This window comes from Cantharellus anzutake (assembly GCF_015039405.1).
Source record: "Cantharellus anzutake strain C23 chromosome Unknown EI90scaffold_25, whole genome shotgun sequence".
Lineage (NCBI taxonomy): Eukaryota > Fungi > Basidiomycota > Agaricomycetes > Cantharellales > Hydnaceae > Cantharellus > Cantharellus anzutake.
Window position 1 is genome coordinate 555,574 of NW_024066975.1, and position 20,520 is coordinate 576,093.

A 20,520-nucleotide genomic window follows, 5' to 3' on the forward strand; every position below is an offset into this window, starting at 1 on the left:
TACCGATGGAATCTCAAAATTCCAAGTAAATCGGCATCCGAGGAGAGGTGGCGTATTGAATTTGGAGGATCTCTCGAACAATGACGAAATGCTTTACAGCTTGTCATTATGGCTTAGTAAGAAGTGAGCGGGTTGGGAAAGGCGATTTACGGATGACCTGATTAAGATCCCATGCCGGGTTGGTCCAAAGGGTTCGGCGGCAAGCAACACATGTTTCATTAGGGGGTAGGGGCCCATGGCGACAAAACGTGCGCCGTCGTGCCAGAGTTATGGGTATATTGGTTAAGGAAAACGGATTAGGCAGCAACGCAGTACGATGGCAAGCCCCTTTGTTTCATTTCCTGCTGACCCAGGAAGTGAAAAGAATTAATGTCCACTTACCAGCGAGGGCACAACATTGGCCCCAAAGCCATCCACTATGGACGTGTTCCCAATGACTAATGACATAAGCTGGAGCCCTTGATCCTTGGACTACACAGATAAGGCGATCCGAAGGTCTTGGACTTCAAGCTTGAATGACACCCTTACAGACCCCAAATCCACCGACAGCGGCCGTCTTGCAATGCCAGCGCGCCTACAATACCACGGATTCCGAGGATCACTAATGGAGACGAACGAGATGCCGAACCGCGATGCAATGCGGTTTAACGACTAGCGACCAAATGGGCGGTGGATATGTCTTTGAGATAGGAGTCGTGTTCGAATGATGCAGGGTCGAAGAGGTGGGCTTTAGAGGTACAACGGCATCGGAAGAGATAACCATTACAGCATGACGATGACGATTCGCCCTCCAGACATTGAAAACAGAACTAGAAGCTAGGCTTTCTACAAGCGTAGAATGGCGCAAACAGTAATTTCCTTGGCCAAATTGGACTGAGGTCAACTCACCGAGACGCACCACAAGGTGGAGCGTTAACAAGAATATATTCATGTACAGGAGAAAATGAATGTGAAGAACAACACAGCACGTCCAAAACCTTACCCACTGTACACATGGTGGAGCGAATAGTTCCTCAGCCAATAACCGCCTCGGACTTCCGTGGCGATAAAGATGTCCGAACCACGTTGGCGACCGAATTCTTCTGACGAACTTACTGAGGCTCAACGGCAATTTCAGCAAGTGACTCCGAAGTCGTCTGTACTCACAGCGGAGAATGTCTCCTTTTTGGACATAAAAACCCGTCGAGTGATGTTGAAGTACTAGTTTGGGCGTTGTTGAGCCCGAAGGCTGGGCTTAAGAGACGCGCTGAGCACCTTTTGCCCGTCGAAGATTGGCTGAATTAGCTGAGGTTTGGGCGCAGGACCAAATAGGGGCATTCGGAGCGGCAAGCTGGAATTCGTGCCACAACATAAGCTTCCCGTGCCTGTGTTCCCAAAGAGATAGCAAAGACGCGCACCGTCACTTGATGAATTTGGCGAGGAAGCAAGGAAAGCACTTCAGATCCTGAGAGGGACAAATACGTAGTATGAAACAAGTCGATACATCGATGGAGATTATGTAGTGCATGTGTGTGCCGAAATACTAAACGTGTGTAGGTCAACGGTGTAGGGACATTGAGAAGCGTTCTTAGCATCCCTGATGGTCAGGAATTAATGAACTTCGTTCGCAATTCATACACAAAAGACTGATAACGGATGAGGACAAATGTGCCTCAGAGCAGTGCAAAACAATACAAATTGCATCGAAACACGTTCGCACGTGGGACGTAGGAGGTCATTCCACTGGAGCTCAACGCCAAAGGAAGTTTTGTTCCCCAAAGTGTCAACTATCAGTTTGCAGTGGTCAGGAGGCACCGAAGACGACGCTCAAGAACGGAAGGCAATGATGGAGTCGAGTCAGTTGCTAAGTAACCTGGATGACGAATACAAGCGGTTCGACACAGGAACGATGTTGACACAGGTGGCACTCTGCAGAAACCAAGACAGACATTTAATCAGGCACCTCTGAGTGGTAGTGCATGGCTGAGAGGGGGAGGGTTGGTTGGATATGCAATATCGCTGTGTGTCTACGCCGCACGGGTAAACAAAATGTCCACGAACCGTCCGTGTCCTTGTGGCCAAAAGTACTTGCGCAGTTTTAAACAAAATGTGAACACGTGAGGGGAAATTCTTGTTGTTCGCCTCAGGCCTGTCCTGGTGGCCCAAGGCCACCCAAAAAGGGCATGCCAATCCATACCAGGGTTGTCTTTGTCTATTTTCACTTTGCTCTGTGATTCTCCAGCAAGAAGCGCCTGTACGTACTTTATCTCCGCTTTCGGCGACTCTCATCAATGTTACCAGTCGTTTCTGGTATCTCGGGTCTGGTGGACACTAGCTCCATCCTTGCGGGTCGCCGGTAATCCTGACATATCGTGGCTCTCTGGGGTGTGTCATTCGTTAGAGACGTTATGATAGTGAACACTTGCAGCTATCGTCGAGCAGAGTCGGTCACCAGACCCCGCGTTATCAGTTTGGGACTCTCTGCTTTTTCTCCGCCGAATCCGATCATCTATGACGCTATCACCAGCGGGGGGTTCTTGCCCATCGCAGCCACGGTAATGAGAAGTGGAGACCGCCGATCCGTCCGCATGATGCAGTCCCCTGGCGGGTGGTGCATAGATTGAACTCCCACTTTTCGCATTTGTCCGTGTGTGTCAAGTCCAAATTTTGCAACCTGTCCTTGGTTGCTATCGTCCTTCTCGATCTCGCCCATTGACTACATTACGGCATTGACCTAAATCAGATAGATCTCTGTTCATGGGAGACACTCGCTGTATTGACACCATCGCTGTGGAGTGTGGAGTTTTCTTCATTCTGACAATTGGGAATGAAGTTGTTGTGTCGCCTAGGCTGCTCTGTTCAGAGAATTTCCTCTTGAGCCCTTGCATTCTTTGTAAACTCCATCTGCCCCATCCCTCAGCTCCCCAGCCCAGTTAATATGTATGGGAGTATCAGTGCCTATTCAGATGAAGGCACCTCTCCTGGGAGGCCAGGATAAGACAACAGAAGCGGTGCTACAATGAATTCTCGGCCGCTAGTTCAGGACTGAGAAGGGCTGTACTCAGGTGGTTTCAGTGTCCAATTGGCCGTGTTCCCCATGGCGGGAATGCAGGTGGGTACGGCGTATATAGCATTGTGCTAATTACTAGCCCCCGGCCTCTTGTTTTGAACCGCTTCAGCGGCCTGGTGGAGGCCGCCTAGGAAATTTTCGCAGGGGCCAGAATTACGTCTAACTGGAATGCTGAATCCCGTTTTCGCAATAGTATTCCGCGACAATGCTCAACTCTCCCCTCGCGATCCTCCGGGTCATGACGCCTTTGAAAACCACCCACCAGGCTGGAATGGCCGACATTCTAGTTGTCACACTGGTCTCGTCTGGGTTCAGCGAGTCCGTTGATCTTAAAATGGCCAAGTCCAGCCTCAGATCCGCCAGCAGCCAACCTCAACAGTGGTTGGCGAATCCATCGTGCCATTTTCTTCCACTCCTCATCTCCTATGACCCCCAGGGGATTTGCATCATTTTACATCCATCATTACCTGTCTGGACGTCGCCCGCATACGCAACCACAGGACCGGTGCTGAGTCTCATGACGAATGCACTTCCAGCGGAAGGAGGGGGAATTGAAAATCCACGATATGGAGCGGACACCGTGGACTTCCAGTGTGAGCTGCTGTTTTAAACCTTGGTCATAAAAATTACGTGGCCCCATATGTCGTAGTCGAAATGGATAATTGTGATGCTAATTCAACTAGGACGACAGCTCAAAGCCACAGACAATATTCTGCGTTGCCCTGCCCGGAGGGCGCCGCACGAGCATGCTATTCAGGGGTTTCAGTTACGCCAAAGGATTTCGACGGCGAATTGGGATTGGCTCTCAAAATCGACCATTCCTCCTGCCACGGTTAGGGGCTGTATACCTACCCGCGGCTGCTCCTCCCTGTGCCCGGTGTACAACAGAGCCATTTAATGTGTGTTCACGGGGCAGCCTTGAGTCATACATGGGTTGTGAAGACTTGCAACCCCTCCACCAGTGATCTGCATAAGTTCAGTATACAGCGCCATGGCTGCACTGTATGCACAAGGTGATGGATGTCTCACTGGCACCGCCTTCATTAAGATTAGCCATATCCCGGCTTGTGATAAATCCCATCCCAAAGCCTTCCTCCGGGTCCCCTGAGCAGCCTATGCTCGTGACGACCGTTCGGTTTCGGCAGTAATCCCGCTGTGTGACCATCTACAACACCTGCCAGTGGAGAATCCGATGACGCTTGCTTGCCAAAAAAGGAGATTTCGCACACTACGGCCACTTCCTGCCTACGACTTGGCGTTCGTCTTCGCGTCGGGGACCGTCTTCGGAAGAACGGAACCAGTGGGTTGTCATATATGAGCGAAAAATCCGTGTTACTACCTTGGGTCAATTGGAACTCAGCTTTGCATCTATCAAGTGATTGCTCTTGAATACATCACATTGTCGCCTCTTATCCTCGGCATTGGGGCTGCCTTCGCAAGGTCTCCTGGTCTTAGACTTTTCTTTCTTGGTCATAACCATGATACTGCTTTTGGGACTTGGCATTTGGTGGGCCTGTCTTGTCGTTGCTCACCTCAACGATGAGGTGGATCGGGAGACGTCATGATATACACTTTGGCGTTACTCTACTTAACATCGGCGCTATGCCCCCTGCCACGTTCTCTGAACTGAAGATCAATCAAGTTCCCATTGTGATATCATATCATGTGTATTCAAGCTTCGTTTCGAAAGCTGCGCAACAGCAATGGTCTATCGAGAAACTTGAAGCACGGTCAATCAATGCAATGCTCACCTTTCAAATCAGAGATCCGTCATGAGAATGAGTCCAGTTTGGTCACCCACGGATCTGGGGTTGTCGAAGAGGTTTACCGAATGGATGATATGAGACAGCCCCAGTTACTATAGACCGTGCACTGTATTCGAAACTGCAAAATCCATATCAATATGACACTGGTTCTCCTGCGCAAGGTGCTGCATGAAAACAGCATTGCGCCAGCTAGTCTACTCTCCCCTCTGGAGGCTGAGCACAGAAGCAGCTGCAGTACACTGTGCCACAGCAGCTTGGGAGGGCAACATTGGCCTGTGATAACTTTAGCAAGGTGAATGTACGGATTGAAACAGCGCCATGCCACATTACGGAGGCGTCAAGTCCCGGGTCGGATGGTATGTAGTCAGGCAGAAATGAAGCCCTGACTTGTATGCCATGCACTGGCCAGATCTGCGGCAGCCCAAGCAAATTAGGCAATCAATTAGACCACCTGAGCCCACTAGCTCGATGCCTTTCAGGACCTCTCCAATAATGCAAGCTATGACTTGTCTTTGTGGCCTCAAATGTCGTGCACGAGTTGTGCATATGGAAGCGCAGAACTGGAGAAAAATAATGAATGAGCACTGTGTCAACGTCGGGATAAGGATTTTCTCGCTCAGAGAAATTGCGACCACCTGCTGGCAGAACATCACAAGAAGTGGGCTTCTCACAGTGGAAAACGAGCTCGAGTCTTGGGAATATTCAAAGCACTATTACTCACGGATACGTGGTGACAGCTTTATAGCCAGCCATACTTCCAGTACTGCGCACTCGAGTAGTTGGTGACGGGTTGAAAACAGGGGCCAACCGTTGGCTAACCGACCGCGTTCCCTATCGTTGCGATGTAAAATAGTGCGTGCACGGCTGGACGAAAAAGGGAAGCGCCCCAAACTCTGTGGAAGCATGCTGACCGTTATCTGTCTGCAGGAACAAACCTATGCAACCTTGCTTACGTAAGGATACTTTGGCAATCGAGTTTAGCCCATTTGGGCCTGTGGAGACCTGCTAATATGGAGGTTTATATGCTTATAGCGTCATCTAAATCGGACGCGCCGAATTTTTTGTAGTGGGGCTTCGAAAGTTTGATGAGGTTTTCTTCCAGCTTGTCTCAATTAATTGCGTTGGAAAAGCAGTAGCACCGTTGTGTTTAGCGGCTGATGTGTTTCTAGTGCCTCCTTCTGTTCATGACATTGCTGGCATCTTTCCTTGGCACAGAATATTATCTGATTCGTCGGAGTGTCGTGCTATTCGTTTATCTTTGCAATCACTGTTCTGTAGTAAAGTACACTGGCGTCAGAATGTTTCTGTCGTATGATGCGACAATTTTAGAACGGAATGCAGCTTTTCCCGATGCTGTGTATTCCGACGTGCTTTCCTCGAAGTTGCGATTCGCAGGTGTCAGCTCCTGAATTTCTGTGGGCTTGCATCTCGGCACTCATTGGCAGTTTCATCTTCCTCTCTTCGGTCTCCGCGTGTGCACCCGGTTATGCGGTTTGCATTCTCACTGTGTTCTGCCAGCCTGAAATTGTCTCTGTTGCCCCCGCGATACCACGGGCCCTCCTATTTGTGAGCCTGTCCAGCTTAAAGCATTCTCCGGAAGTCAATGTCTCGTGGCATGTTATCAAATTTGGAGGTGGATTTAACAAATTCATGCCATCACCCCACGAGTAATCAGCTCGTTCTAGATACCTGACCGTATGGATACCTCTCGCGCTGTCATTGATAACCAGATCATTCGGATTACGCACGGATGGGGGATGGGATATTCTTTTAGACTTATATGGCCCTTTACTAGGTGACGTTCTCGGGTTAGCTTGCTCCGGGTAGCTAACATCTGTGCCCCTCCTCGGTAGGGGGTGGTGGACATGAGGAAGGAACTCGAGAAGGGGAATTCAAGGTCTCATGATTTACGGCGTTGAGTCTAAATGCTAGTTCCGTCTTTAGCGGTTACTACAGCAGTGGACGCACGGTCATAAAGTCTCAACAATAACGACATGCCACATGTTGCAGTGTCTGATCCCAATCCCTGAGGATTGGGTCAGCTTCAGGAACACAGCTAGACTCGAATGATCATGTCTCTGACATCCCATCACCTGCATAATATGGCCCTACGAATCGCGACACTTGTCCTGGGTCGGGAAGTGATCCAATACACAACCTGTGAGTGATCCCAAATAGTGGCTAGATGAAGACTCGCATCGTTCTTTGCAGCATGGATCATACGGCAGTGATGGTTGCAGAAGGGGGTTCACGGACGGCCAGATTCGCCACACGCTCTAATGTACTTTTATTGTATGTAGTCTTTAGACATGTAGTGTTCCATCCAAGTTTACAGGCTGGGCTTGAACTTGATCCGAAGTTAATTTCGAGCTAGGGCCTATCCAGAAACAATTTCAGCATTCCTTTTTGTAACACTTGGAGTTTGCAGATTATGGTTTATATAGCCACAACGAACTGCAAAAAAATTTGTGTGGACTTGGTCGGGACTGCTATCACGAGAACGTGCGACCAACGCAAATCGCTCACAACGTCCGCTTGATGATGAGACTTCATGAATGACTCGATGAGCAGGGTCGATGGCATCAAGTGTCCCGCTGGCACCGCTGACAGTCGGGGTTATGGAAATTCGTACTTTGGCAGCATAGGCAACGTGTCGCTATTCCAGAACGCCAAAGCACGCCTTAAAACGCGCCTAACACAAAGCCCAATTGTTCAGACGGCCGTGGAGAATAAGAGTGCACGGCTGGAGGAGGGAAGAAAGCGTACCTCTTCGTCGTTCCCCAAGTTCGTCGCGTCATTCAGGAAGACCTGGTTCCCCACCCCTCGTCCAATCATCTCCACACCCATCACTGTGCGGAAAGTGCCCGTAGATGATCCTGGGAGTTCACTTAACGTCCTCCAGTCGCATAAGGGGGCGTGTAGTGCTTCATTCAGGGATCACCCCTTCACAATCACCCAAGATCACGCTTCTGGACATAGCCAGCTTGGGGCGAAACCCGCGCAAGTGGCCAAAAACCTAACACACCCAGAGAAGGCGAGTAATCATAGCAAGAGATACTTCTCTCCCACGCTTATGCCACTTGAAGAAGCTTCTTCATTCCAGTAGTGCCCCTCTACTCCGTCGAGTTATTAGCAATGAATCAAAATCCGCGGAGCAAAAGGCTCCTAGTACAAACGACTTTCAGTTCAGCCACAAAACCCCTCATTACTATGCCGATTGCCAAACAGATTCTGTCGCTGATCGACCAGCCGAGGATTCGACGTGGGGTGAAATCCAGCTACGATTAGAACCATCCAGCCATTTTTGCATGGAGTCTTCACCCAGCGTTCCGTCCGATGTCTTTTCAGAAATTGACGATTTTCTGCCGTTTCAAGTGGACGCTGCATTAAAAATAGAAAAATTGTACTCTTCAGGCTCATCTTCATCGGATATCCACTCTTCTGACTCTTTTGTTGACACTGCACGGAGCATCAAATCTTGGCCGATGCCCCCCATCAATAGTTCTCCTTCGAAGTACTCATTCATCAGTCGGACCAGCGTCTCTACAAGCCAGACTCAGTCTATGTCCGTCAGTCATTTTTCTGATTCTTTTCCACATGGCCCGGTTTCGGCTTCTCCTGCATTCTCGCCTAAGGACCAAAGCTCCCTCGGAAAGCCTCCAACTTCCCCTGCGCTAGACTCTTGGCCGAATCTCTCGTTCTCTCCCCACAATAGCCACTCGTTCCTTTCGTTGGCTTCTGATACTCAAGCTACCTTAGTCGCTCCACACATTGAAACCGTTCAAGTATCCCTTCTCGACGACATCGAACATGGGGTTCGCGTCACTGTGTCTGCAGAACATTGTGAACAACGGTGTAGGACCACTGGAATAGGCCAAGTTTTCTTCCGCTCAGGGCACCGGATCCTCCCACTCTGTCGTTTTACTGGCTCCCTTTGGATTGATGTTAACTGCGGGTCTGCTGGAATCTCGTCCTTGCTGTCTTATCTTCATGTTCATTCTGACGTTGTCGTCGAGGGAGCCGGTGCTGTTTATCCTCTCAAACTACCAACGCTTCGCATACGGGTTTTCGTGTCAAGTATAAGGCATGGGCAAGCATTCGTACGCTTAAACTTTCTACAGCGGATAAGCACGGCGGACTGGGACGTCACGGAAAAGCAAGCCATCCTCGTCAGCGAATGTCATGTGGAGGCACCTGCAACATTTCGAGATATCGGGAGGGTCATTTTGTCATTTTGGGATGATTATGATCACATATAATAAGTCTAATATCACTGATAATGTAACAACGCTTGTTTATTCTCGTACGATAGACTGTCGGGTGATGTATGTCAAGTGGATGGTTCAGGCGGCGGTTTCGTCTCTAGGACAGCCTATTGTTCGTCAGTAGATCTAGGAAACAATCAGCAAGGACATATCACACGAATACACCCAGGTTTTGACTCACCTCATCGAAAGGTCTAGTATCACTAATACAGCTTTCCCAAGCCTCATTGACAGCTCGCTCGGCTTCGTCCATACTCTTGCAATTTGGGTGCTGTGAAACAGACAAAACAGCTCTCCTTCGGACGCATGTCTGAAACAGCTGTTGAACACACTCCCGTGCGATAAAACGGGTACATACTTGGTGGTGTTTAGTGAAACCTAGCACCCCTCTTCGGAACAGCTCCCTGTCCCACTTACAGTCGCCACTGAGGTTGGCGGAACGAATCTTCACGTGGGGTTCAGATGATATTCAAGGGATTGATTGACGGTGATACCTCGCTGCAGGCCACATGACGGAGGTCCGTCCAGTTGACTTTGAATTTGGAATGGTCATACAAGTGAATGAGTTCATGAACTATGGTGTCTTCCATGTGCTGCTTTGATGAAAAGCCATTCTGGCACAGTAACACCTCTTGTAACTCTGGGCTGAATCCGCCAGAACGAGTCATGTCGCACGGTTCACAGATAATGTTGGTTGAATTCACACGGACGCCATTCTGGCCAAGATGTTGGACCATGAACGTAACAGCAGGGCCTGAAAGGAAGAAATAAAAAGGGATCTTAGGCTTCATGAAGTTCAGCTGCATCCCTACTCACTAGATTTCAGTAGGTCGTTCCTCCAAAACAGACAATTCTGCCGCTGGGCATGCAGGAATCTGTCAGCTTTGCCTATGCGTCTTTCTTCAGCTTCTTCCGAGGTAAGTCCAATGCCTGTGAACGTTGAGAATGTTTTCCTCCATCGCTCAAACGTCCTTTCGTCCTGAGAGGCTTGAGGGGTCGATGAAGATGAATCGGGGGTACTCATTTAGTTCGGAAGCAAACGAGGAGTTGACACCATCTCTCGTGCCGCCGCAAAGCCGGCGTGCATCGTCTATCGCTCTGCTGCCGTCACTTCCCATTTTCCGGCTTTTGCATTGAACGAAAATTGCGTGGTAGGCATTACTTGCTGATATTGAGCATCTGACAGCGGCAACGCGCCACCCTCGCTCTTGGTTCAAGAACTTGACTCGTGCTTCTAGTACGGACTCCGCGATGCAGCGCGAGTCCGCCAAGCGTGGTTTCGTTCTCAACAGTCAGAAAGCGGTTCTCAATGTGGATTTGACTGGCCATTTAAGGGGATATACTGAAATCGTCATCGTCCCAACGAATCGGACCCTCCGGACAATCCATCTCCATTCCCGTCAATGCGATATCCATAGCATCACCGTCGGAGGCCAACCTGCTGATTTCTCTCTTGTTGATCCATTTACTGGGCTAGCTCCTTCGAAGCCAGATGATGTTCACAGTATTCCTGAGATGAAGCGCAAATTGTTCTCGGCACTCTCTGAGGCAGACGAAGGAGAACTTTCTATTGCTATACCCGATGATCAGCTGCCGAGGCCGATTTCTGAAACGGAGACCTTCAGTATTGGTGCTCCTCCGAGTGCCAGACCCGTTACACCCGATCCGGGGTCAGGCGGATACGAGTTTGCGCCCATCAGTCTTGTCATCGAGTATTCGGTTCACCATCCTCACGATGGGCTACAATTTGTCCTTCCGACTGACGCATACCCATATGTACGTAGTGCCATCCATCTTCTTAGTCTCGTATGTTAACAATCGCCATAGCGAGTGCCTCATGTCTACACCACACCATCATCTCCTGATTCTGCGCGGCATTGGGTTCCGTGCGTGGATGCTTTGTGGGAAAGGTGCACATGGGACTTCGAGTTCATCGTTCCGAATGCCTTAGAAGTCACTTCTGACGACGACCAAGCTAGTGTTGATGGTGAATTGATCCCGATTGCTGTTGTGTGCAGTGGCGAATTGGTAGAAAAAATTGCTCATCCACATGACTCAAAGAAGTCCATTTTTGTGTACTCCCAAAGCGTCCCGACATCTGTCCAGCATATCGCGTTCGCCATCGGACCCTTTCATCTACATTCGATCCCACTCGAGCTTTCCGTGTCGGACGCTAATGCCAATGGGGCTAGTTCTGCTCCCGGCGGTCTAACATCTTCGCGTGTTCCAATCCATACATTCTGTCTGCCTGGTTTGGAGCCTTCACTGCGAACTTCAACCTCATTTTACCGTTCCGCGATGAGTTTTTTCACAACTGAATACGGTTCCTACCCTTTCGGATCTTTCAAGGTGGTTTTCGTGGACGAACTTCCCACTCAGCGCTTCGACGGGTCTGCAACCGCATTAATCACCAATGATCTTCTCCACGACGACATGGCTGTTGACCAGGTGTTCGACACACGACAGGCGCTTGCTCATGCTCTCGCCTGCCAATGGGTTGGCGTGAATATCATTCCCAAATCATGGTCTGATCTCTGGCTGGTCAACGGGCTCGGATTCTACATTGCTTCATTGTTCATTCGCCGTCATTTTGGTAATAACGAGTATCGATTTCGCCTCCGAAAGGATATGGATCGTGTGGTGTCCATGGACACAGGAAACATGCCTCCTTTGTGCATGCCTGCATCTTCTGAACCTCCGGATTCCACGGTGCTTGCATTCATCAATGCCAAAGCTCCAATTGTGATGTACATCCTTGATCGACGACTTGGGAAGTCAGGAACGGCTTTAGGACTTTCTCGGGTACTCCCCAAAGTGTTCCTGACGGCAATTAGTGGCGAGATGGCAAGTAATGCCATCTCCACTCACTCGTTTCTGCGGACCTGCCGCAAAGTCAGTGGGGTTGACATCCGATCGTTTTCGGACCAATGGATATTTGGGAGCGGATGTCCTAGTTTCAAATTTCGCGTTACGTTCAACAAAAAAAAAATGGCGGTTGAACTCTATATGACCCAACATACACCTGCATACATCTATAATGAGCATGACCCGGGTCGTATGCTCCTGTATAAACCTGTGGAAGTGTTTGAGGTAGGTGGTATTTCTCCCTTTCCAGGCGCAGAGTTCGATGTTTCGATGTTAGGGAACCATGACAATCCGCATTCACGAGGCCGACGGAACCCCATATGAACATGTTCTCGATATACGAAGTCCCCAAAAGAAGTATGAGATTCTGTTCAATACTAAGTACAAGCGTGTTCGCAGAAATACGAAGCGATATCTTGCGCGCAAAGCAGCGGCTGCTGCCGCTGAAGCTGGTGACCCAGATGCAGCTGAGGCCATGGAAATGATTGACTCAGGCTTCGAGTTGAAGCTCTGGGAAGATGAAGCCAAACGTGCGTGGTGGCAGGTGGCCGATTGGACGGAAGAAGACGAGGCTCAGATGAATGGGGCTGCCTATGAGTGGATCAGGTTGGATGCAGATCTTGATTGGATCTCGATACTCGATTTCGAACAGCCAGATTACATGTGGGTATCGCAGTTGCAACGTGATCGCGACGTCGTGGCCCAGTTAGAGGTAAGCTACGGAAAGTACACGCGCGATGAAATCATTTTAACACCAGAGTTCAGGCGTTGCAAGCCTTAGCACGTCAACCCACTGCTATTGTATCAAGTAACCTAACGAGGACAGTTCTAGTAACAAACTATTTTTATCGAATTCGATCGGAGGCGGCAAGGCTTCTCATTTATGTGCGAACATTTCCTGCTTTCGCTCAATACTTCTGACGCACTCCTGAGCAGTGTGCAACTCCCTCATTGAAAGACATCGGACTATTGCATCTCTTCAAGCTGTTCAGTCAATACTGTCATCGTCCTCAGTCCCTGTCAGATCCGTTACGGGCAAAATTTGTGCCACGCCCTAACGACTTCTCTGATTTCGCGGAGTACTTCGTACGCAAGGCAGGCACACACAATGCGAACGTGCCTCACGATCTGACCACCTTGAACAGAGTATCGTAACAGCTATTGCAGAGTATCGTGATGTTGATGGGAAGTCGGGGCCCGTTACCAAACGCTTCCTGATTGACCAGCTGCATTATAATGATAACTCTGAAAATCAGGTAAGAGTCATGTCGCCCTTCATGCACATCCCCGGCACCCATTTGTATTTTTCCAGTACTCGGATGCCCTATACATTGCCACTATTATCGCCGGCCTCGCTCGTTCTCTGACCCCTTTGAGGATGCCGGAGATGTCCGAGTTATCGCGCACTGTGTGGCAGCCCGAACTTGACGAAGAAGATCGAGATGTTCTGGAGTTGGCAAGGGAAGAAATGGACCGTTACAGGGAAATGGACCGTTTGAATCCGTCCCCACATAATGTGGTATCGATTGCCATCCTTGAGGTGATAGCTTTCTTGCAGCACCCCAAACTTCACTCAATACTCCTTCAGTGGACATCAATTATGCAGCTGAGCGCACTGATGCCTCAAGATATCCGACTTTTTGTGGCGTATAGTCGGTATGTTCGTTTCGCAATTAGTGGCGAGTTTGATCTTAATTTTTGGCGTGTCCAGCGAAGGAAATCATATCCCTGTTCGGCTGGCATCATTCGATGCATTACTTCTTACGAAGTGGTTCACACGGAAAAGTCTGGCAAGGTACATCTTTGCTGTCATTTCGCATGACCCGTCACGGATAGTCCGTCGCGTCGTCGCGCGTGCTGCTATCGCAAGCCTGGGGATACTCGAGGCTGTTGGAGATATCAAGCCTGCAACAAAAGACAGCGAGAAGTCTGTCCTTATTGAGGAAGACGGATCCATCCCCCAAACCTCAGCGAAGGGGCGAAGGAATGAGGTAGATCTAGCTTTGAAAGCAATAAGGAAGGAAGCAGGCAAACAGAAAGGCATCCGTGATGCTTTCATCCCTATGTACATGTAAGTTCGATGCTAGTCCATTTGGAGCACCTGACGCATGTCATTGTAGGGATAACATATCGGAGTATGAGGTCCGGTGGTGTTTGCTGAAGCTTGGGGAACTGTTATTCCGACCAGATGCCGAACCATTGCCCAGAATCTCCATCAGGGTAACCCCTGTCCCACGGCTTCATTCTACCCCAGGCACAGAACCACAGACCCCCATGGATGTCATCATTTCGACGCCGGAGAAACTAGCCGCCTCGGATGGTACCTTGATAGTCGATAAGCCTAGGAAGCAGCTCAAGAAGCCACACCCTCTTCGCTCATCTAATTTACCTCTTACACCCATCAAGGTTGCTGAGGAGACTGCTATCGTAGACATTGATGATTCTGGACCCCCTCTTTCTGGCCACATTGTCGACGCAACGTGTGAGTTTTTGCTATTGAACAGGGTGCACCAAGTTTACTTATTCCCCCCGAAGCCCTGTCCCTGCCTCTTGTCCCTGCTCCAGCTCTAACACCAACATCAACACTAATGCCTGAGCCTGAGCCTGCTCTTGCTCCGCCTCCGGCCGCACCGGAAGCTCCTGTGGCGTCCAAACCACTCACGGCGAATCCCGATGTACCCGCAGCGGCGCCTCCTCAGCCAAAGAAAAAGAAAGAGAGGCCAATCCCCACGGCACAGAGCGGCGGTATGTTGGCCAAGGAAGTGCAAACTTGCACCATAGTTCTTCGTCGACTGGGCAAGCAGAAATCCGCACTTTTCTTCAAGCTCCCGGTGGATCCCGTACGAGACCGAGCCCCCGGGTACGTCCTAGTTCTCTGTCCCCCCAGCTGGTAGCTCATGGGAAAAATAGGTATTTTGATAAAATAGCCCATCCAATGGATCTAAGTACCATAGATTATAGGTTATCCCACGGGCACTACAAAAATCGAGATGGTTTTAAACAAGATTTCAAGCTCATTATCAGCAACGCTCAAACTTACAACCTCCCAGGATCGTATCCCTACATGGATGCTGAAGCTCTGGATGCATTCTTTGACAAAAGTAGGTGATGCATTATGGCTCGCACGCGAAAGTGTACTTATCAGCTACCTTCACATAGCCTGGGAGAAGCTAACTAACCAGGCGGGTCAAAGTAAACCAGCTTCAGTTCCGGTCAACACCTCTATCCCCGTTGCTGCAGACGTTGTTACGGAACCATCCGTAAAGATTGAGCCTTTCGCGGCCCCAAAAGTCTCGAGTCCCTCAGTTCCAACTCCCGAAGTGTCGTCTAAAGTTGCGCCTAAGAAAGCAAATGGCCGCGCCAAACCTGGACCCAGCCCCCCGATTGCTACACCAACACTAAATGGATCGTCCCCTACAACTCATTTCACAGCCCCTGCCACTGATCTCGTCTCCTCAGGAATTTCTATTGCACCCCCCACTTCTCCGTCTACTCCCATTCCATCGTCCAGCCCCATGCGCCCATCTATTCAGGCCCCTACTTCTTTATCTGCCCACACCTCCGTGTCGTTTCCCTCCCAAGTGTCGTCAACAGTTCCCCAACGTTCCCCCACCCCCCTATCTACCCGAGCGTCCCCCTCTGCCGCCATCCCAGCCCCTGTCACAACTGCCGGCACAAATCATGTGCCTATCAGTGTCACTAAAACGACACCGTCCCTGAAATTGAAAATTTCCCGAGAGTCACCTTCAGCTTCACCTTCGAAAAATGGAACAACATCCGCTCCCGCAAAAGCCAAGCCTGTAGTGACATCTAAGGGAAAGCCGCCGAAGCCAGCTTCTGAGGCTCAGATAAGGGAATCCCCCGATGACTGGCTGCTGCAGGAAGTTGCTGAGATCGAGGCCCAAGTGGCGCAGAAGATGCTAAATGGGAAAAGGAAATCCAAAGAAAAACCTTCCTCTCCCGCTGCCACGCCCAACGAGGTCGATCCATTCACCACCGGCTCCAGTACTCCACCTACGCATGCCCCAACGATTGTTACTCCGAAGCAGCCTGTGTCAAAGAAACGTGCTCCCGTGGCTTTAACAAAGGGCAAAGCGAGAGAATCGCCGGTTCCTCCTCCCAAGACTACTCCAATCGACGGAAGGAAATGCAGAGAGTTGCTCAAGCATATCACAGATACTAGTAAAGTCCCGGAGTCTTGGTTATTCTTGATTCCCGTCGATCCGGTAGCTGCGGGTTGCCCCACGTAAGTTCATCTTAAGATTTATCAAACCGTAGTAATAATGAGGCAGCAAATTTGTATGACAGATACTACGATGAAATCAAGAATCCCATGGACTTCCGCACAATGCGAGAAAAACTGAATCGTGGAGACTATAAGACAATGGAGGCATTCGCTGACGATGTCGATCTCATCTTTCGTAACTGCCGCCAGTTCAATCCGCCAGGGTCCGAGCCTGTGCTCCTCGCCCAAGCTGTCGAGCGTGCGTTCACAAAGGAGTGGTCTCGGATTATGCCAAAGGGTATCTCCCCATCGGAAAAACGTGCGGTATCGCACATGCTCCAGAGGCTGCGTGAAATGGAGGAATATATATGGTTTAAGGACCCTGTCGATCCCAAGATTCTTGCAGATTACTACAACATCGTTCCTAAGAAGGATGCACGAGATCTTGGGAAGATGAAAACCAAGATTGATAGCGACAAATACGAGTCTCTTGACGGCGTAGTCGCCGATGCCATTCAGTTGGAGAAGAACGCACATACTTACAATGGGCCTCTAGATCCTGTCGCAATTCTTGCTACAAAACTCAGACAAGAGGTCGAAGTAGGCATCTTGCAGTTAAGGAGGAAGAGGAAGCACCCAGATTCCGGGGAAGGCGGCAGCGGTGCAAATGGTACCACCACCAGTGTCCATGGTCGGGCAAATGGGGCGGCACCCTCGAAGAAGTTGAAATTGTTATAATGTTTGATCTTGCATTTCTCCTACATTATCATGCCTGCAATCGGTTGAGTGTAGGATTGAGCTTATTTGTTTGGGGGTGCAAGTTGTTCTTGTTAAATGCATGAAATATCACGTAATATCTGTAACAAGTCGCATATTATAGGCTTAGTTGTCTAAATACTGACACGTATATACCCAGACTCCTACCCAGTCGTCTGGTATATATACCTGGATGGTCCGTTGGCGAATTGCTTCGTGAATAATTTTCAGCATTGTCAACAAGGCGATGGCGCGAAGTCCATATCGTGAAGTCGAACTATGACGTCGTAACATTGGATAGAAAAACTAAGAATACAGGGAAGGCAGTTATGAGGCCATATTGGTTGTCTGTCCAACGGCAAAGGTTCGCCAACAGAACTTGATGTCTTTGCGATTGGAATAAGTAATCGTGTGGTTCGAAGTACTTCACGACGCATCAATTTCAGGCGAATGGATCGTAATCCATGGCTTCCCTCCAACTTCTTTCGCATATTCCGCAACTGTCTTAGGCTTGAAGTACTTCTGTCCGGGGTTTAAAAGCTCATTGTCGTTCTCCGTGAAATCGGCAAGTCCATCGGCAACCAGAAGTTTAACGAGTTCGACGATAGTTCCGTCAGCGTCGAAATTGGCTTTGAGTTGATCTCGTGAAATCGTGTTCTTGGTGGGGGGCTCTCCGGAGATACTTTCGAAGGCAGCAGCATATTCATCCAAAGTACTGTTTTCGTTCACCGAGTGCCATCAGCAAATGAACGGTAATATGGAAGGCAAGATAATACCTATTATCGCCCAAAATACGGAGCTTTTCTAGGGCTTTTTCGGGCTCTTCAAACACCAAAATTACAGCTCGCAGAGTATACCGTCCGATATCAGCCATCGAAGTAACAGCAAAGCGGTTACTTCCCGAATCAGGGAGGTTCCATGTGTTCGTGGCGGAGATGAATCCGAAAGGTGGGGAAAAGATAGTTTCCAGGAAGAAACCAGTGAGCAAGGAGATGGTTTTGAGTCCTGCTGCTTTGGCCTCTCTTAGGTGTGCTTGCTTTTCTTCGAACATTGGAAGGGGGTACGGATTTACGTCCATGTCAGAGCCGTACTCAGAGGGAACATAAGCCTTTATCTTGGCAGCAACGGCTACAACGGTGGGGATTGTGAGTTGCATTTAGGATGGTCGAAGAGAGATTGAGCACATACCAGCATTGATCAGATTCCGTCTTGCCACTTCTGTCCCGTTAGTTCCTAGAGCGCTAACAACGACGTCAACTCCTTGTAATGCATTCTCAAGAGCCTTTTGATCTGCATAGTTCACTTGAACGATCTTCACAGTGTCCGAGATGAGCCGTTCGAGCCAAAGCTTGGGGGTTGAAGAAACAAGGAGGCGAAGTTCACTGAGTTCACCTGAGTTCGCAGCTTGCGCGAAAATTGGGACCATGCTTTTCCCAAGAAGACCCGTAGATCCTAGTAGAGTCGTCGTACGGACGGACGAATAAGACGAGCCGGGTTACGTACCGACAAATGCCACAGCAGGTTTGACCGTTGTTTGAGACATTGACTACGACTGGAATTGGAGGACTGGTCGGAGGACTAAGGGCTGTGGGACAGTGAGTGGAATTTATAGCCATTATTTATGAATGCTTGATGATCAAGTAGAGCTTAGTCACCATGTCACAATGATGACGTGATGCGGAGGTGCACAAGTCATCATGACTCAGACTAATTTGATCGTGGCAAATGTCAACAAAAGAAGCGGCGAGAATCTCCAGCGAGGTGTTTTGGCGGAATGTTCTGGGAAATCACAACTTGCAATCATTGCACGTATACTGGTCACTGGGCAGTTTATAGGCCTAGGAGCAATGAGATGCACCAAGCTTGGGCGCACCACAGGAACGCGCGATGTTTTTCCCGTTAAAGGGAGGCTGGTCACCTGCCTGAGGATGTTTCATGATAGATTGGATTCAGTTTCATATCATTGGGCATCGGCGTTTGCAGCGAATCATGACAATGGTCCCTTACAAATTCCACATCTGGATTACCTCACAAGATTTTCTTATAAGAGATAAGGGTAAAGGTTGAAGGTCACCAAATCAATGGATTACGAATACTTTGAGTGCCGAGTGTCTTGTCAAAGCAAGTCCGAGAAATCATCATTATTCGCCCGCCAGACCATAGCGTAATCCATATTTCCCATGGTCTAGGTTAGCCTCCCGAGGAAGCGAGCAACGAAAGCCAAACAAAAGCCCATTTGTGAGCAACTGGACGAGCACACCAGAGAGATAGCAACAACCCTGATAACCATCGAGACTTTTTGAATAGAAGGCGACCCGGTGAATACACAGGAAAGCGAAATGGGACTGGAGGGTAATCACGAAGGAGATGACCGCACAGACAAAGCTAGGCCGCAAGAAAACGGAAGCAGCCAAAAAAAACACGACAGGCAAGGGCCGAAAAACAGAAACCCCGCAGTGTCAGACCCTTGCCCTCGCTCGTGGACGCGCGCTGCGAACAGGTTCTGGGCTGGGAGAGTCACCGGAGATATCCGGCACACATGTGGCGTTTGATTGATTCACTCCCGTATGTATGTGAATATGTGCATTAGTTATAGTTCCCTCCGACATCTGGACTACGAGTGTACCGCTGGGAGATACTGAGTTCATTCAGACGCTTTGCTTCGAATAAAACCACCGTACGCATCGGTGTCCTTTCTCAGTGCTATCGATTGTGCGGATTATTGCTAATCTTTGCCGCCGCTCTGCCCTGAGACCGAGTGCTGTTGAGCTATGTAATAAAGTCACCGTCATTCATGTATTTTCGGCATTCCGTTCCAAAGGGGCACGAATGGCAGTTTGGATGCTTCTTGCACTCCAAGCTCGTCCTTCCGCGGCTGTACCACAGCCCGAACTCCACCTCCACAACTCGAGGCCATCAATATCTGTCAATTGGATGTTTTTTCGAGGGTCGAATGGACTCCGGATGCCTCGGGATTAAGCTATGCTGTACCCTGCAAGATGCCCTGGGAGATTTTTTGTTTCCCATGCTTCTCATGATGTATGTCTGCTCTTCCGGTGAAGAACATTTGGGTCGGGGTTATCAGAAACGCAACCTAGTCATCGCCCAGTTTTGTCAAGTCGATCGGTCCTCTGGTGTATTTATAGCACGTCTAACGCCGTGGTTAATCTTCATGCTATCACTGCGCTTCGAATGATATGGATCTATTGCATGATAGATTATTTATTATGAAATAAGAGGGTGCAGCCAGTTGTTACGAGGTGGATCGCCAACTATGAGGTTGCGGCTTAACCCGCTTTATTTGCCCATTCATGCTTAATTTGGGTGCCCATGTTATTAGCCTGCTCTTGCTCAGATGAATCATGTGCCTTTTGGTTCCCAGAGACGCATTGCTTCGCAAAAGGAGAACAAGTGTTCGTATTTTCACTGGAGATCTTTTCCATGATTGAAAGGGAAACTGAGCTACTCTTTCAGAGCTAGCCTAAACTCATCAATTTCGGCGTCTGCACTGACAATTGCGTTATGGAGTGCTCGATCTGTTGGCGCTTGCGACTGGCTGCTAGGGATTAAGTGTCTCACAGCTTCTCGCACCTC

The 20,520-nt window shown here is 49.4% G+C and overlaps 7 protein-coding genes across 7 annotated transcripts; 5 read left to right on the top strand and 2 right to left on the bottom strand.

The window, feature by feature from the left end:
- The first annotated feature begins 234 nt into the window (after positions 1-234).
- EI90DRAFT_3059515 (uncharacterized protein) lies at positions 235-893 on the top strand. The gene has a single exon (XM_039060442.1). It carries the CDS (start codon positions 270-272, stop codon positions 435-437), a length of 168 nt encoding a protein of 55 aa, XP_038915765.1. The 5' UTR covers positions 235-269; the 3' UTR covers positions 438-893.
- A 4,810-nt stretch (positions 894-5,703) lies between these two features.
- EI90DRAFT_3059524 (uncharacterized protein) lies at positions 5,704-6,783 on the top strand (the record flags this gene model as incomplete). Its single annotated transcript, XM_039060443.1, has 3 exons — positions 5,704-6,092; positions 6,145-6,610; positions 6,669-6,783. Coding segments are annotated over exons 1-2 (279 nt in total), but the record flags the coding sequence as incomplete, so codon positions are not given.
- Positions 6,784-7,366: 583 nt separating this feature from the next.
- EI90DRAFT_3016674 (uncharacterized protein) lies at positions 7,367-7,921 on the top strand (the record flags this gene model as incomplete). Its single annotated transcript, XM_039057020.1, has 1 exon — positions 7,367-7,921. One exon carries the CDS (start codon positions 7,367-7,369, stop codon positions 7,919-7,921), a length of 555 nt encoding a protein of 184 aa, XP_038915767.1.
- EI90DRAFT_3059527 (uncharacterized protein) lies at positions 7,626-9,177 on the top strand. Its single transcript, XM_039060444.1, has 2 exons — positions 7,626-7,849; positions 7,902-9,177. The coding sequence occupies exon 2, from the start codon at positions 8,124-8,126 to the stop codon at positions 9,072-9,074; it is 951 nt and encodes a 316-aa protein (XP_038915768.1). The 5' UTR covers positions 7,626-7,849; positions 7,902-8,123; the 3' UTR covers positions 9,075-9,177.
- On the bottom strand, positions 8,933-10,129 carry EI90DRAFT_3059528 (peptidase M76 family-domain-containing protein). Its single transcript, XM_039060445.1, has 6 exons — positions 9,897-10,129; positions 9,575-9,834; positions 9,439-9,525; positions 9,262-9,390; positions 9,069-9,206; positions 8,933-9,009 (listed from the first exon to the last, which is right to left on the bottom strand). Exons 1-5 carry the CDS (start codon positions 10,102-10,104, stop codon positions 9,198-9,200), a joined length of 693 nt encoding a protein of 230 aa, XP_038915769.1. The 5' UTR covers positions 10,105-10,129; the 3' UTR covers positions 8,933-9,009; positions 9,069-9,197.
- A 202-nt stretch (positions 10,130-10,331) lies between these two features.
- EI90DRAFT_3145726 (uncharacterized protein) lies at positions 10,332-16,908 on the top strand (the record flags this gene model as incomplete). The annotated part of the gene is made up of 18 exons (XM_039065333.1): positions 10,332-10,856; positions 10,908-12,170; positions 12,223-12,657; positions 12,711-12,830; positions 12,882-13,031; positions 13,091-13,201; positions 13,258-13,485; positions 13,534-13,601; positions 13,657-14,016; positions 14,066-14,165; positions 14,307-14,351; positions 14,450-14,805; positions 14,856-15,046; positions 15,105-15,548; positions 15,576-15,745; positions 15,767-16,010; positions 16,041-16,191; positions 16,254-16,908. The coding sequence occupies 18 exons, from the start codon at positions 10,332-10,334 to the stop codon at positions 16,906-16,908; spliced, it is 5,616 nt and encodes a 1,871-aa protein (XP_038915770.1).
- Positions 16,909-17,352: 444 nt separating this feature from the next.
- On the bottom strand, positions 17,353-18,469 carry EI90DRAFT_3124062 (uncharacterized protein; the record flags this gene model as incomplete). The annotated part of the gene is made up of 4 exons (XM_039063677.1): positions 17,353-17,641; positions 17,703-18,054; positions 18,115-18,378; positions 18,430-18,469. 4 exons carry the CDS (start codon positions 18,467-18,469, stop codon positions 17,353-17,355), a joined length of 945 nt encoding a protein of 314 aa, XP_038915771.1.
- Positions 18,470-20,520: the final 2,051 nt, after the last annotated feature.